Source organism: Eucalyptus grandis, chromosome 9 (assembly GCF_016545825.1).
Source record: "Eucalyptus grandis isolate ANBG69807.140 chromosome 9, ASM1654582v1, whole genome shotgun sequence".
Taxonomy (NCBI): domain Eukaryota; kingdom Viridiplantae; phylum Streptophyta; class Magnoliopsida; order Myrtales; family Myrtaceae; genus Eucalyptus; species Eucalyptus grandis.
In genome coordinates, this window is record NC_052620.1 from 14,427,378 (window position 1) to 14,444,674 (window position 17,297).

The following is a 17,297-nucleotide window of genomic DNA, read 5'->3' on the forward strand; positions in this document are numbered from 1 at the left end:
ATCGGTTTCTCACTCTTGTCCTCTTTTTTTTTAAATAGTTATTTTTAATTTAACTTAAGATAAAAATTGTACTAGAATCATAGGAATAATGACACAAATGGTCCCTAAAATTAAAATGCGGTCCATGAATTTTAACTTAATATTCAATATAGTCTTTATCCCTAATCAATTTATTCATTAAACTTTTTATATATATTTAATATAGTCCATAAATTATATAAAAATATTTAATATAGTCATTTCCATTAATTCAAGATCAATGATTACATTGAACATTTTCATATAATTCAAAAACTAAATAAAACATATATCAAAAGCTCAAGGACTATATTAAAACATTGCATATTTTGCCAAAGTTCAAAAACTATTTGTATCATTAAAATCATATTTTGACCCAAGTAAATTTTAGCTTTATATTTCATTTTCAAATTTTAAATAAAGCCACATAAAAGTATTTGAACAAATTTGCTAAATTGGCTAGAGTTGATAGAATGTCTCAATACACCAATTTGATTAGTCTTAACATTTAATTACATTATTTTTATAAATATTAACACTTTATTCCATTCTCATATGATAAGTTTTAAGATTTCAAGTTCACCCTTTATCATAAAAGTAACTTTTTGCAACTGTCTTCTCTGCTCTGCCCGAATCAGCTTCGTGAGTCGTAAAATCGAAGGAAGAACATCATCCCCTCGCCCGTTTCGTCCCTCCATCCTCAACCTCCGTCGCCATCTCTCTCGCTCCCGCCGAATCTTCCCGCCCAGCCTCTCTCTCCTCCTCCTCCTCCGCCTCCGATCGCGATTCCCCGGAGCACCGATGGCGAGAGCGGGAGGCATAACGAACGCGGTGAACGTGGGCATCGCGGTGCAAGCCGACTGGGAGAACCGTGAGTTCATCTCCCACATCTCCCTCAACGTCCGCCGCCTCTTCGATTTCCTCGTCCAATTCGGTGCGCATCCCCGTCTCCCGCTTAAATTTCGAAACTTTACTATAGGGTTCTTGCCGGTTCTTGATTCGGCCCTGTTAGTGAAGAGATCTGGGTAAGTGTTTGATTTTCAGCACGATGCTCGGTTTCATGGTCTGGGTAGATTTGGGAGACCGCGGGATGATGTTTGAACCGCTTTAGAATTGGCTATGCTTTGATGAAAGTTGATTCCGTGGGCTAGCACCAAAGAAATGCAGCAGCTTTGTTGGGTTGGTGATGTCTAGATTGTTTGTTGATTTGAGCTGGTGATGGAGGAGCGTTGATTCGGGTTCGCCTTCCTTCCTTGTCATTTGACAATAATGAATGGGATTGGTTTATTAGGATGTGGATGGGTTGTTTTCTTTTTCGAGATCCTTAGGTGTTGGAATTTGTGTATATTCCTCTAATTTGGTTATGCATTCGTCGACAGAGGCCACCACCAAGAGTAAGTTGGCATCGTTGAATGAGAAGCTCGATCTCTTGGAGCATCGTCTTGAGCTGCTCGAAGTCCAAGTGGGTACTGCATCGGCGAATCCAGCCCTTTTTAACACTTGAGAAGCTTATCTGATGGCATCTTGTGAGCTCTCTGTTGTCTGCAAATTCGTGGGTCTTGTGTCCCACTCCGAACAGTAGTGGACTGGCTTGGTGCTTTTAGTTTGATATACAAGTTGATGGGTGTAAAAAGTTGTTACTGGGGATTGTAGCTCATTGGTAGGAAGCAATTGTGGAGGACTACTGTAAAATCATTTGTAATGTTCTGGTTTATTAAGCAACTCTATGATATGTTGTTTTGTGAGACTTGCTTCTCTCTGTCTGAACAGTATTCATCATTTGTATGATCCGTTCTCATTGATATCTTTTTCCTCTATAGCAATTCACTTGTGGGCAATCACATCATACCCATGTGTTTTCTGATTTTTTCTCCCTTCTTTGTCAAGGAATTCTATTGTAAGATACCAGTCACTGAATTTTATCGGTTCTCGAAATTAAGATGATGAAACTTATTATTGTCAAAGTGGTCATTCTTTTTTAATAATGCATGATCAGTTTTGGGTTCTAACAATAGGTGACCAAACAGACTTGATGCTAAGTTTTCCCTTTACAGCCAAAAAGTGCTTACTAGACTCTAATCATAGCCTTGCGATGGAATTACTCTGAACCATCTCACACTCATATGAGGTCTCAATGAATTGCCTTGGCAAAACTTTGAGAGACACAAAAGCAGCACGGTATTACTTTTTTTTTTTTTTTATTGGTCAGAAAATGATGTTACTCTTGGAATGTGATTTTTCAACATCTCAAGTTGAATGCCTTTTAGGATTTGGCACATCATCATTCAAAGGAGTAACTGCTGTCTTTGAAGTGCAAACTAAATGAGGAATTTGCATGGTTGGATAAATCACTTCTGCAAGCATTATTAGAGCTGGTGTAAGCAGTACCATAACAGTTGTATTCTCCGTAAACTCTCAGGGCCCCCCTCATGCACGGAACTACACTGACTTTTCATCTCTTTTGAATTTCACTTCTGATTTGTTTCCTGTACTTGCAACTTTTGTTCTCTTTCCAGAATTTGCTACTGTCTTCTGCCTTGAGCTTCAGATCGAGAAATTTTCAAAAAGTTTGTAATTGTTGATTGTCTATTTATCCACTTCAGGAATTTGGAGCTCTACCTTTATGATTCAACCATAAGCTGGCTATAGCCATGTTGGACTTGATGGCTAATTGCAGTTTAAACTATAATGGCTTGCACATCTGTGCCAACCAAATGGATATGCTTTTCAGTCGAGATTAGGGATGTTTTTCTCTAGATCTTCTGCTGATTGCTGAACATGTACCCATTGGATTTGGTCATGAAGAAGGATAGTTGTATTCGGTCCACAAGTGTATGATAGAGTTATAAGTTGAAAATGCAGCAAGCATTCTGCCGGAAAATGGGACTATCTATTGCAGATGCGGTCATGTGAACCATGTTTAATGGGCTGCCATGGCTTCTTTCTGGAAATGGTCGATATGTTAGTGGTACCGTGGCTGTGGTGTGTGAATACCTGGTCAAATTTTCACCGTAGTAAGGGGAGACAAAAATGTGCTAGATAGGCGTAGGTTCATTGGACTGTTGACATGCAATGATGAGCATATACTGAATGAGAAGTTGCTCTTCACATAAGAAACAGTTTTCAATGGTAAGATAGTCAACTCTATTAGAGACTGAATTTAGGGAGCGTGCAAAAATTGCAAACTTACGTCTGCAGTTCCATTGCTGTTAAAAATGGCTGGATTTCATTGAGTACTCAGTCTAAATTCAGCATTTGAAGGAATCCTTTGGGACTGGACGACGATGTGCTGGTAATGTATGGGCCTTTTTAGTTTGTAAATAGCAGCATCAACAAGTTGAATCTGTCAAACATTTGAGTTTTAATGCAGATCGCCAGAGAAATGGTTTCAGGATCACATCCTAATATAGTATGACTAATGTACCACATCAAGATAAGGAATATGATTCATTAGATCTTATTAACATTCTTCCGATGGAGAGTGTAAGTGAGCCTTAACTGATCTCCTGAAAATTTTTGCCCATAGGTCTAAAAGAGTAAGCATCAGTCTTCTTTCCAGAACCATCACTTGAAACTTAAGTTGAAACCCGTTAAACCACTAGAATTCACAAATTCTAGAAGAAAGACAACTTGAGTGAACGTGAGTCCTGTGCACAGTGACGAATCTATTACATCATGATTAAGAAAAAGCCTAACAATACATTCGTCCGATATAGGTCGTTTCGGTTTATGTCCAGTCATCTTATTGGTGGATAATGGGTAATTGGATCTGAAGTACAATTCCAGCAAAAATTCTTCATTGCTATACCAAAAGACTGACAAGCAATGGAATTAATCCATGACAAAGTACTTGAAGTGAACTTTCTTAGACTTTAAGAGAGTCGGTTGAATACTCTCCCCTGCACATGAATATGGAGAGACATACCCTTCAGTTTTCATCTGCTTCTCTTCTACATGGTTGTGAATGAATTTTAAGCAGCTACGAAATTTCTATCTAGGTTCTGGAGGAGCCAAGGGTTGTGAACTAAGAGGCGACACTTCTGCCGCTTGCTCCTGGGTGGGGAAGAGAACAGCCTTTTTCTCTATGATGATTGAGAATCGGTTGGATCCGCCGAAGCTGTCGATGGACTTCATGTATTCGGAGGCATTGTTCTCTATGATCAGAGCATCCTCAAGCTCTCGCACAATGTTGGCCATGCTCGGCCTGTAATCCGAGTAGTTCTCAATGCAGGCCAGCGCCACTTCCACCACCCGCCACATTGCCTCTGCATGGTACATTCCCTTTAAGTTTGGATCCACAATTTCCTCAATCTTTTGTTCCCTTATGTAAGGTTTGGCCTGCATGACAATGTGATTCTGTTAGCATGTTATTATTGAGGTACGAACAACATTGACATATTGACGATTTGAAAGAAGCCAGGAGATATTAATAGTTAGACCGACGATTTAAAATGCATTTGCAAGTAATAAGATTAATTTGACAATATCGTGGCCACTGGATTCAGAGTAAAAGACGCATCGGATCCCATTAGAGCTACACACCAAAACGGCACTTCCCCTCCTCATATCATGTAACCAAAAGAGAAAAGACACCTTTGCTTTCCTAATACTTCGTGAATTTAATTAACTCTGCCTCAAGTATGAACATGCAACTATTAGCAGAACGATCAAACATCCACACGAACTCTCTTGGGGTCATTAACTGAATCAATGGGGGACAAAACGACATTTGACCTGATGGAATGGGTAGATAGTCTAGCATTATGAGATTAGCATATAAACATAAGGAAACTTGTAAGCTCTCGACTTCTGAATATGCATACCCTCATCTCAACTGATGAGTTCAGCAGCTGAAAGACTGAAAATGTAAAGAAGAGAAGTATAGCTCTTAATCACAGCACAGACTTTGGCAGCAGAAAAGAGAAAGAGAGGGGGGTGTAAATGGAGTCAAATTCAGCATTTAAACCTCAACCAACAGAATAATCAAGTTAAACAGTGGTTCTACTTTTGTCAGCTCTACAAATTTTGTTGATTCATCGTTCCACAAATAAAAGATTTGGTGCAACAACTGTGCATACTTTGGGCTGACAACAGAGCTAGAAGAGATTTTTCAAGCTAATGTGCAAAAAGTAGATGAAGTTTTTCAGTTTCTAGCAACCAAGATCTCAAGTTTTAAAGCATACCCATTCAACCAAGCTCCATTCGTTGCGCGGCCTGTGTATGTTTAGAGGCTCTCGACCACTTACGATTTCGAGTAGAACCACACCAAAGCTGAAGACATCACTTTTTGCTGATAAATGCTGGGTTGAATAGTACCTGAATCATCCAAGCATCAACATACTGCCTATCAATTTCTGTAAGGACATTACCACGTGATGCCTAAAATGGATAAATGATGCGCTACGCATCCATGCTTGACACTTCTTGTTCAGACTGTCAAGATCACACTAGGACATCCCACAAAGATATTTGATCATGACCAGTCCTGACTCTTCTTGTTGATGGAAAACTAACGTAACCTAACCCAAAGAGTGAAATGAAAAAGAGAGCTTACTCTGGATCTAGGTACCCCGCAGTCCCCTCACTTCAAGAGAAGCACCGCTATCCCCTTCTTGCGGTGCATACTTGGAGAAGCCAAAATCTGCAACCTTGGCATTCATGCTTTGATCCAGGAGTATATTGCTCGATTTGACATCCCTGTGGATGACGCAACGCCCGGCGAAAGTGTGGAGATGCGTCAAACCTGAGACAGGAAAAGAAACAAGGGAACAACTGTTTGAGGTGATGGTTGTGAACAGATTCGCGAATAAAGTACGTTAACACGTTCATTTTCTGGGGAATTCTCTTCCCACGTTTCCTTATCAGCAATGAGATACTATTTTATTCTACGAGCCAGTTCCGATTGTTGGGATTATCATCGCTGCCGTACTGCCACTTTGTTATTCCATAGGAAAATGTATTAAACAGTATCAGATACCATTCACTGGGTGGTCGCATCTAATTCTTCAGGAATGAGCATGTCGAGGCACTATACTACTAGAAGATTGCATGTTAGTTTGGCCACACGTCCAAGCTTTTCACATATTTTTCAGGCATCCAGCTTTACTGATGTATAACTGCAACTGTTAATATGAGTCACGCAAAGAAGGTCCAACTTCATGAAGATATACCCTGCACAATCCTACAAGTCTCACGTGTTTTCCACACGGCCTTAGTATTACTAAATTCGAGTCTAAGTGTCTATAGAACCTTAGTCGCAGTTATTCCTCCTGTAGCTTATAAAGTTCGTAGACATTGCAGCAATGGTATCAAATATTGACTATGTTTCCAGCAATACCAAAATGAACGATCAGTTGTTTGAAAAAAGCTGTAGTGTGTGTAAACCTTAATTTTTACTCTTGGCAATTCAATTTTAATTTAGAACTGGTGTGTCCTTGCAATGTTTAATCGGTTAATGAAGATTTGAGTTTATGTTAAACTCCTATCTAGGACCAATCTTAAGTACAAAAGCAAGTTATTCTAGACGTATAAGCTTATGTTCTTTATTCTGATAATCAAACATAAGACCAATACAAAGAGAAGAAAAATCTTAACAAGAGGACAGTCCTCCCGAGTTTCTCACCCCTTGCAGCTCCAAGAGCAATAGAAAGTCGGGTTGGCCAATCCAAGATCTTTCTCTTTGAGGCCTCACCTGCCCAAAAGATTATTGATAGTTAGTTATGCATGTGAGTCACCAATTCAAAAGAGTTTTGAAGAGAAGTACCGTAAAGGCGATCTTGCAGAGAGCCATTGGACATGAAAGGATAGACGAGGATTTGCTGGTCATTCTCGCAACAAAAACCGAGCAGAGGGACCAAATTTTCATGTCTAATCGCCGAAAGAAGGTTTAGCTGCAATAACAATTTTTTAATGAAGTTTGACTTGTATGCAATCCACATCAAAATGGTAATCGTTTTTCCAACTGCTATCAGTCCTGCACCGTTTGGATGGACAAAGCACGGAAAATTACCTCATTCTCAAACTCGCGAGTTCCTTGAGTTGAGGTGGCCGATCTAACCTTTACTGCAACTTCTTGACCATCATACAGAGTACCACGGAACACAGATCCAAAGCCCCCTTCACCTATAAGAGTCTTATATTTCTGGGTAGCGGCCTCTATGCACTGCAAAGTAAATGTCTGAATGCATATGGATTTCAACACCAAATCCTCTTTGCTGGGTATTGAGGACACAGCATCTGCAATTTCAGTTAATTCTCGTTCAGAAAACAATCAACTTGACAAGAAGAGCTGATCCAAAAACACTGAATTGACATGTTTGTCGAAATCAACACATTAGTTAATTAACTAGTCCAGAAAGTCTAATCCACAAGATTGCTACATTGAATGAATCAAGTTCTTTCCTATTTCCAAAACTAAGTATTCAAATGCACTGAGTACAAGGGGAAATCAGAAAAGCAACTCACTTTTCTTTATTATGTATCCCTTCATATCATATCTCTTGAATGCAAACTTTCGTCTGTAAAGGCAAAAGATAAGGATCCCCAAAGCTATAATAAGGACAGATCCAATTGCAGCTGCAACGATGACAAGTTCCCTTTTGGATTTAGATGATTCCACGCCTGTGCATATTCCATAACTGTACAAGCAGGCCAACAATTGGAACCATCTCATCCTTTTGTCTGCAACATCAATACTTTCAAATGCCAGTTTTTAAGGAGAAGAATAGTCATACTCTGTGGTCAGTTTCAAGTCGTTGAGGCTAGCTGGAGAAGCTTTGATTAAATGTGGATTGCAGCCGAAATATCTGGAAGAACAGGGTTTCCATGTAATATCTTGAGGGCAATATGATCTCCAATAAGACAGAATTTTATCAAACAAGAATCAGATCACGATGGAAAATGAACGAAAGGACTCACAATGTTGTCAAATTTGGCTGCGAAAAGAGGGATTCTGGAATCGGAGCCGTGAGGTCATTTCCACGTACGTCTCTGATAGATAATTTTAACCGGCCAGTCAACAATGGGCACACAAATTTTAGGAGAAAATAACTTATTGAGGAAAAGGAAAATAATATCAAGCCTAAGAGATAACTTACAGTGATCTCAACGAGGAGGATGCTAGAAATGATGGAATTTGGCCAGTAAAAAGATTGTAGCTAAGATTCCTAGAACGAATCAGAACTGCAAATGTTAAACTGCTTGGACAAAGATGTCATACTTAAAGCAATCACACGAGAACACAAGAAGCAGAAAGAATTGAGGGACTTAATCCTTACACTTCATTCAAGTGCACTAGCGTGGTAATGCTGGGAGGAATCAAGCCGCTAAGATGTTTCCAAGAAAGATGTCTGAAATTACCACATATAACAATTTGTATCAGTAAGGAGAGTCAGTGAAAGGAGAAGCTCCATATGTCCTGTTCAAATGCCAGAACAACTTGAAATGTATGAGGCGACAAAATAACGTCAAACAGATCATCAAGCATGTTAGGGAGACATCTTTTGATGAAGCCAAAAGCAGACTTACATCTTGGTCACAACCGAGGAGCCGCTAATGTTGTCACAAACCAGGCCTTGCCATGGAATCGGAAGGCATGGGTCACCCCACCAAGTCGACAAAACCTTACTCTCACTATTACTCCGCCAAAGCTCCGTTTTCACATTCATCATCACATCCACTGAAGAGACAAAGCCAAACCCATGAACAAAAATATCATCGTAAGAGTCAACAAATATGTCAAGCTGGAGTAGAGTACCGACTCTGCTTATAACTTACCATCTCCTTGCGCACTTTCTTGGGACCATGAGTACACTTGCAGTATCTCATAGGCATTGCAAATGGGTCCGAATACGACAGACTCATTGGAGACCTTAACCAGTGTCAAGTTTAAAGACCCCCTTGCCGTCACATTCAGGGCAACTTCACGGTAGGTAGACCCTTTACCCTGTATGTCAAACCCATCCCATGTCTTCTCACTGTTGACGTATATGTCGAACACTCTTTCCCCAGCCCGAGCGCTGCTGTTGAGCTCCAGAAAGTAGAGGAAGATTGTGTAGTTGTATTGTTGTGTTTCAAGGCCACTGCTCAGAAGAACCAATCGGTCTGAACTGGCCATTGCTGTCTGAAGGACTTTGATGGGTACTCTTGTGGTGTTGAAATTTGTGGTGCCATGGATGATTTCACCAATCGCTCCTGCTTCTGATTTCCAGATTCTGTCACTTGGATCATCGGGGTACCTGAAAATTAAGCAGAAGAAGAAAAGTGGTGCATTTGAACACTGGCCCACACGAAATAAGAAACGACGGAAATGTGATTGGAATTTACTATGAGCAAGAGCTGATTACTGACAAATATTCTCCACCAAATTTTCGTAGCATTTGACTAAATCACTGTGGTGCAGTGACGAAAGGAAATAAGGGAGCCTTAGTTTTGGCTCCAAAACTGTTGCCAGTTTGACTAATCTACAACACTTGTTTTGTTTTGAAGTTGTCTGGAATTTGTCTTGATTTGTAGTTGTACTGTATCGTTTCTCTCATGTATATCTTTGAAAATGAATGAGAATATTAGTTCCAGAAAAAAAAAATGATTCCTATAATTTGTGCTGCGATCACGGGCTCTTGAGGCATCATGTCAATCCTATCTCACTAGATTAGTCAAAGACAAGTCATCCTCGTTGATAAGACATTCACAATAGGTTATTTCCTTGTGATCTAACTTTTAAGAGATACCGACGGATAAAAATTAAATTAATAACGTCACGCTTCTTATGGATTTCTTAGGAAGTCGAACCATTTCATTTTCAGACTTCGGACATGGATAGTTGTCCTTTTGGAAGCCTATGTTTCACATGGTCACAGATATGAAACCCTAACATCTCCCTAAAAAGGGAAATTGGACGGACAATGTCTTATCTTCCTAAAATTGCAAAGACACTACCATGTTATCTGAAAATACACTCTTACACGTTGTCTAATCCTAGTCGACTCAGAATTGTCATGGAAAAGCTCTCAATTACGGACCATGACATGGAGGAATCTTGTTGACCTTAGTATACAACAAGGGAAAATGAGAAAAAAAAATGCATTTTCTCTTTTACTAGTTTTCTTTTTTGTCGGAAAAGAAGAAATCTCATTACTCACTAAAAGAATTTACAAATACTTAAGCAAAGATTATGTGCTCCTACAATTTTGGCATATCCTCTAGGTTTTAAAGAACTTCTAATTTCACTCCTACTTTAGTTTTTTTCTGCTTTCAACCAAGGAAAAAAAATCACTTTGAACTTTTCATTGTGCTGAATCTTTTGGAAACCATCACTTTTGATTTGCTAAAATGTTTGGTACGGTTCAATGTCACGTAACATTTGCCGTGTGATAGATTCAAGGGGAGTGGTACCAAAAAGTAGAAAGCCCTACCAAATTTTATACCTTAAGATTGGGATTACTAGTGAAGTCACATTAAAGTCAATGTAAGTCCTCACTTAACGGACTTTAGATCTTTTATGAAATGCAAATTATACTAACAAGTACATAGACATGTTTTATACTAAATTATAATGTGTTTCCAAAATATAGCGTCAAAACGTAGGGAGAAGTTTAGTAGGAAGAGAATGATTGAATATTGCATGGTATACGGTCAGGTAGATTGGGATTATTTAACTTTAAGAGGATAAATAAATAGAGTTAATGAACCCTCGAATCAAGGAAAATTGCACCATAAGTCCTACACTCTATATACGGAATGCAATTGAGTCCTTAACATTTCAATTAATTCGGTCAAGTTATAAACATTTACGGAAAAAAAAAAAGTTTAATCAAGTCCTAAACCTTTTAATTAATTCAATTAAAATATCAACATTATCGAAAAATACAATTAAACCCTAAAATCATGCTGAAAATTGTAATTTGAATATGCCATGTCAGCACTTTTTAAGTGAGACATATGCAGTTTTAAGTATTTTTCCATTGACTGGAATTGATTACTATTTTGGAGAATTTTTAGAACTTAATTGAAACAATTAAAAGGTTTAGCACTTGATAACCCTCCGTATACAAAATATAGGACTTCCCGTGCAATTCTTTTCCTTAAATAATGTTAGTGTCATTTGAATTAAAATGTAAGGATATAAACCATTCGATGTAACTTTCACACTAATTAGTAATTTGTATTTCAGTGATTGTCATGATCGGAGTAAATCAACTCAAAAGTGCTCGCACTTCTTTGAATAGATCTACATCATTCAAAATATTCTTCATTGCTTCGTAATCACATCTCTTATTGATTGCATCGAGATTCATTGTTCTTTATTGAGCAATTTGCTATTATATCCCCTTAACTTTGTCTTGTTTTAAATATATTAAAAAAAAAAAAATCATTAAGACCCTCAAGTCTTGGATGATTCAGTCGAGATTGATTTGGGGCCGAAATTGGATGAGATGCATGAATAAACATACCTGATGTCTTCTCCAGTACTCCCCAGGTTCACCCTCTTTATCAACTTCAGGACGATACCTGAATCTCCATTCAAGTAATAATCTGAATCACTGTCCAAAGGCCTCAGCTCAAGCTGTGAAATGTATGGATCACCTTCCGTTTTCAACAAGCAAAAGTCCACATGGTCATTCCGTGCCCGGAAAATTCCCTCCACCGCTGACTCGTTCCCTGAGCTCGATGCCGAGCTCACCTGAGCAATCGGGGTGACCCCGATCAAGATATCGAACGAAGACGGCGCCAACGAGTCTCCATAGGAAAAATTGCCCCTTACAAGGTAGTCCTGATCAAGCTTGGTCGTTAAGCTGTAGCAAACCTTCCCCGGGTCTCCTATGTCGAAGGTCCGGATAGAATTGCCCTCGCTGTTCTCCACCGGCCTAGATATTTCGTGGCATGTTTGCCTGTCTGGGAAGTAAAGGTCGTCAGTCGTCCAAACGATCCCGTTCGTGTCCGTCGTCGAGTTTTGTTGCGCACAGCAGCTTAAGCTCACAAAACCTGCATCCAGTGAGCAAACATTCGTGCCCAATTTATTTCAGTTAAAGTTGTTTGGAATTGGAAATGAAACGAGCAGATCTGTGTCTTGAAATTATTTGGATCCTTGTTTATCAGTAAAACCTCGCAGCAAGATACTTAAACTCTTTATCGGTTAGAGCCAATAATCAGATTCTTAATCATAAGTGATTAATTAAAACCAAAACTCAAGCAGATCAATTTCTTCACAGAAACTTCCCAGCGACCCACCAGATTATAAAATAATCGACCTCAAATCGTGAGCTTGTACTGTAATATCAACTTAGTGACATTTCGCATGACATTTGACTGCAATCAACATTGCCTGTACTGAATAACCTAGGAAAGACTACTTTCATTCTAGAACAGAAACATTGGCACTCTCATGTGGATGAATACTTTCTATAGCAGCGATTTTTCATAAAATTGAAAACTTACAAAACTAAATAAAAATAAGAAAGGTGAAGGGGAAACAAAGGTTAGCTCACCGTCTTGGGCAGAACTTGATTGAACAAGTATGAGAAAGCAGAAGGCAGCAAGATTGACCAACCGCAGGCCCCAAGTGCCCAACCTCTCCATCATCCTCTTACGCTAAGCATGAGCCACCACTCCATTGGAACATCAGATTCATGACCCAAGATCACCTCACCTCTAACAAGTTTTCCATATCAAGTTCTACATGATCCAATCACTCCACCATGATCCAAATCCTGCCCTTGCTTAGAATTCCTGGAGGGCCAGGTCAAATTCACAAACTTTTCCTGATTTTCCAGATCCGAAAGGGCAAAAAACCGATCGATCCGGTCACCAGAAAGATTGTTCAAGCATGGCCTGTGACTTCCAACGGCGGAACTGTCTCGCCTGATGAAAACGGCATTGAATATGGCCGGAGTATGGAGAGAGGAAGGAGCTTGATGAAAAGGGTTTGACTTCAAAATGTTGGAAATGCAGGAACGGAAGGAGGAAGATGAGAGAGAAAGAGAGAATTATAATAATCAGAATGCACTAAATTAATAATCGTATGCTAAGGTTTTAATAATTGTGTAATTTATTGACCAATATTGGTGTGTCATTGGAGTAGAGACGTCATTGGAGTAGAGGCGGGGAAGTCATGTGGGTATTTTACAGAGCTTGGAGGGAAATGGTTGGGCGGACCAACCTTTCGTCCTCGTCCCTCTTCTTGTCTGTTACTTTCGACACAACATCAAGGAAAGAAACCAGATGTTTTTAGTAAAGAATTCTGTACTAGTTAAAACCGTGTTAGATGTTTAGAATTTTTCCTTTGAAATGCCTGACTTCCAACTTTCGAGCCTTTGTTAATATTCTATGCACAGAAAGCTCTATTTCTTTTGGCACGTCAGGGTTTGAAAAATGGTGCCTCCTCATAAAAAATAAAAATAAATAAATATATATAGGTATAAAAATTATCATATTTGCCTATATTCTTCATATATATCCCGGGAATTCTCCACGAGTTTTTATGAGAATTTTGTATAAATTTGTTATAGGTATTCATCAGATTTTACAAATAAATCTGAAATAAACTCAAAATACATCATGTTGACACCTAAATTTTACAATTTTATTATGTAAAAAATTAAGAATTAGTCACTAAAAAAAAAAAAACATGGAAGGGGTCGGGCCGTCCCCTAAACCCGTTCCCTCCCCCTGAGGGTAGGTTGCGACACATCATTTTAACGAAGGTTATTCCAGTAAAATATATATATAGTATTTTTGCCTTATAAGACCAATACAAGAACACCATTCATAACTTTACTTCTTTTATACTGATTTATTACACAACTCTCTTTCCTAAATGTAAGAAAAAAATATTACCCAAGGATATATTTGTTGCTTGAAAAATGAATAATTTAGATATTTTTCAAAAAGCAATCATTTGAATAACTTATAAAAATGAATTAATGAAAAATATTTTCATCATTCACAAAATAGTTTAGACATAAATTGTTATCAATAATAAAAATACCATTCATTAGCTAATAATTTCAAGAGATCATTTTTTTTTAAAAGCATATCTTTTAAATGATTTATTTTTTACAAAACAAACGGAACATAAATATTTAGTGAAGAGGGTTTTACAATTTGCCCCCCTCCTTGCTTTATAATTTTGGCTTTGTCACTTGATTACGATAACGTGTTATAAAGTTGTACGGTATACAAGGTGTTCAACTGAAGTCAAGCAAACTTTTTCCCCCTTTCTAGGAGGTGTCATTAGATTATCACATCCTTGTGCTTGCCAAACCTCAAAACAAAAAAAAAAACAAAAAACAAAAAAAGTTTTCTTATCAAAAAAAATTTCATTCATTACCAAAATAATACATGAAAAGATCCCTAGGAAATCTCAAAAGTCATCATAAAAAGACAAGCCCATAAAATTTCAAAATAAAACAAAAACTAGAAATCAAAGTACATCATCCAAGCGTGGCCGGTAGTGATAATTGTACGATCATCCTTCATGAACATATATGTGACTACATCCAAAATCAATCATCAAATCACAAATCATCATCAATGATGAGAACACACTGAGATCTTTAAATGTGGTTGTAGCTCGTCTTTCAATAGTATGCGTCTAAGTCAGCATCCCCAACACTATCACCATACAGAGACAACATAAACATATTAAACAAGTTCAGATTTGACACTCGAAAGAGTGAGCCCTTTTAGCAAGTGCGAGACGACAAAGCTTTAATAAAAACACATTGAACAAGCACAAATTTGACACTAAGACTGTTGTAAACATCATTGTAACTAGAGGTGGAGTACTTATTCATTATAACTTCTAAATCTAGAATTAGATTAGAGAGAAAAGCACTCGGATATAAGATCAGAAAACCAAAGTTTCCAAATCTGAAACTAGATTAGAAGAGTAAGGAAAGAAACAAAAGAAAATTAAAGGAAAAGTAGCTAGGGAAGGGATGGCAAGATATAAGGCAATCCCTCCCTAACAGAAATTGAAGAAACAAAAAAAGCCTAAAACTTGGAAAGAGAGAGAGGAAAAAAAATGTTGAAGCATAAATAAGATGAACTTTTGACTGGGTTTAGAAACCTAACAAAGCTATACAAAAGATTAATGCAAAAGTTAAAAATTAGACATTATTAACAATAATTTCCCATTTCACCAAAAAAAAAACAAAAACAATGATTTCCCATTGTGACATATTAGAAATAGAGTTTCTAGCCATTAGACAATTTTTCTTCCGTTACTTTCCTTTTCTAACAAAGCATTAACGAGAAGTCTACATTTCCCACCAAAGAGGCCCCTAAGGTCCCTTCCAAACTTTTCTTTATGGGTGAGTGGGAATACAGGAAGTGACATAGCGAAATCTCTCACCCCAAGGCGAATCTCTTAACTATTTCTTTTCTCTTGAACCTTTTAAGAACCTTCTCATGGCCATATCTCTCACCTTCCTATTTGACATCAATTAGTATATCCTACTTAGTATATACATCTCATCAACTTGACTTATTGAATAGATGAATCTAATTAACCTCTCAATATTTGAAGATAAATTTGTTAGGTCCAAACGGGCAGCCATGAGAAGGTGAATTAATTTTTCAAGTGAAAATTAGAATTGTACAACTAACCCCTTTTCCTAAATTAGATTCCACGTGCAAATGAACTAGCAATTTTGACAGCGGGAATCAAAGAATTTAGGGAAAAAAAATTGCGAGCAAGATTTACAGATATAGGTTCTGCTTCAGGGTACTTACTCCTCTTGTCCAACCCTAGCAGTCCAAATAAGCTTAAATGCACTAGTTCAGTGAAAAATTCAAATATCCTCTAGTTGTAAGTGTAAAACATGTTGCGAGGCAAAACTCAACTCCTCCTAAAGCAATCTTGTTATAGACTAGGTAATAATTGGACCCTCCAATATTATTCTCATATCTTGTTCACACAACACAGTAGAGTCCCTCTCCTAAAACTAAGCCACACACACATCTAGGGACAATTGTCCAAAAAGTTCTAAATTTGTTGTATGACAATCAATTCAGTCCTTAACTTTATAATTATACCAATTTAATATTAAATATTTTGACAATTTACCAATATAATCATAAACCTTTTAATTATATCAATTTAGTCATAAACCTTTCAAAGATATGCCAATTTAGTCCTCAATTTTTTAACGAATTATCAATATACTCTTTCCGGCTAATTTGAAATGAAAATCATTAACGTAGTGGTCTAGTCAGCATCAGCCATCCCATTTGGCACAACCGGCATCGACATGAAATTGTGTTTTAATTTTTTTTGAGATTTTTATTAATATTTTTATTTTCCGTTTCTTTTCCTTTATTAGTTCAAAGGGGCGATGGTCGCAGCCCTCACGATCTAGCAAGAGCCCTCATTGTGGCCTGCTACACCACTTACGACAACAAGCGCTAACTAAACTGCCATGTTTGCAATTTCTAAGCAAAAATTAATCGAAAAGACTATATCGGTAATTCGTTAAAAGCTTTAGGAGTAAATTAGTAAATCTTCAAAAGTTCAAAACTAAATTCGCAAATAGTCAAAAGGTTTAGAATTAAAATATTTCACTGAAAGGTTAAGGACTAGATTGGCCGTCGTACAATAAATTTAGGACTTCTTAGATAATTTTCCCCACATCTAAGTATTTACAAAGAGTCCCTCTCGCACGTTTATATCTGACCTAGACATATATCTTTACTCTAAAAACAAGCACTCCTCTATGCTTACAAATGAATTTAACACTTTCGCTAACTCTTTGGATCAAGCACTCAATTGACTCAGCGAAGACACAGACCTCGAAGAACCCTCGGTCTTCAATTTCTCTTATTTCACGCGTTCATTAGCGACTGGCATTGTTCTGCTCGTCTTGTGGTCTTCTTATAGTCCTCCAAATGCGAACGTTGAGCTTGAATACAATAGTTGTCATGTCCATCTATATCTATATATAGGTAAAATTCTCGTGGAAATTCCATTGTGAAACACGTGTAGATCTTCAATCGATGTGATCAGTCAGACAAACCTTCTATGTATGACCACTTTGAGCACATCTGTACATCAATCTCCAGATGAAATTATTAGTCCGTGATCTTTTGCCGCAGTACACTACGACATCCGTAGTTTATGGACATGAGTCGGGTCCTAAAAGTTGATAAACCAGCGGTCATGAAATCTAACAGATAAAAACGCCAGATTGACATAATTAACCATTCCGTTACTTCTACGCTATCTTGATAGCCAACGAAATTTTCACCAAAATAGCATTTTTCTTTTTTGTCTCGTATCAACA

At 37.8% G+C, this 17,297-nt stretch overlaps 2 protein-coding genes across 2 annotated transcripts; one reads left to right on the plus strand and one right to left on the minus strand.

The window, feature by feature from the left end:
- Positions 1 to 631: 631 nt before the first annotated feature.
- LOC104418363 (protein BRICK 1) lies at positions 632 to 1,833 on the plus strand. The gene is made up of 2 exons (XM_010029685.3): positions 632 to 952; positions 1,398 to 1,833. The coding sequence occupies exons 1-2, from the start codon at positions 820 to 822 to the stop codon at positions 1,520 to 1,522; spliced, it is 258 nt and encodes an 85-aa protein (XP_010027987.1). The 5' UTR covers positions 632 to 819; the 3' UTR covers positions 1,523 to 1,833.
- Positions 1,834 to 3,798: 1,965 nt separating this feature from the next.
- On the minus strand, positions 3,799 to 12,977 carry LOC104418364 (nodulation receptor kinase). The gene is given in 16 exon segments (XM_010029686.3): positions 3,799 to 4,356; positions 5,202 to 5,334; positions 5,573 to 5,600; positions 5,603 to 5,761; positions 6,641 to 6,709; positions 6,782 to 6,908; positions 7,028 to 7,254; positions 7,483 to 7,655; positions 7,752 to 7,823; positions 7,936 to 8,007; positions 8,115 to 8,183; positions 8,295 to 8,366; positions 8,545 to 8,695; positions 8,794 to 9,254; positions 11,469 to 12,000; positions 12,504 to 12,977. Coding segments are annotated over 16 exon segments (2,787 nt in total). The 5' UTR covers positions 12,598 to 12,977; the 3' UTR covers positions 3,799 to 4,008.
- Positions 12,978 to 17,297: the final 4,320 nt, after the last annotated feature.

Excerpts from the sequence above, each read along its gene's own strand:
- LOC104418363 (XM_010029685.3), top strand. The coding sequence starts at position 820 with ATGGCGAGAGCGGGAGGCATAACGAACGCGGTGAACGTGGGCATCGCG. Across the intron at positions 953-1,397 it reads CGATTTCCTCGTCCAATTCG|AGGCCACCACCAAGAGTAAG; the intron begins GTGCGCATCCCC and ends ATTCGTCGACAG.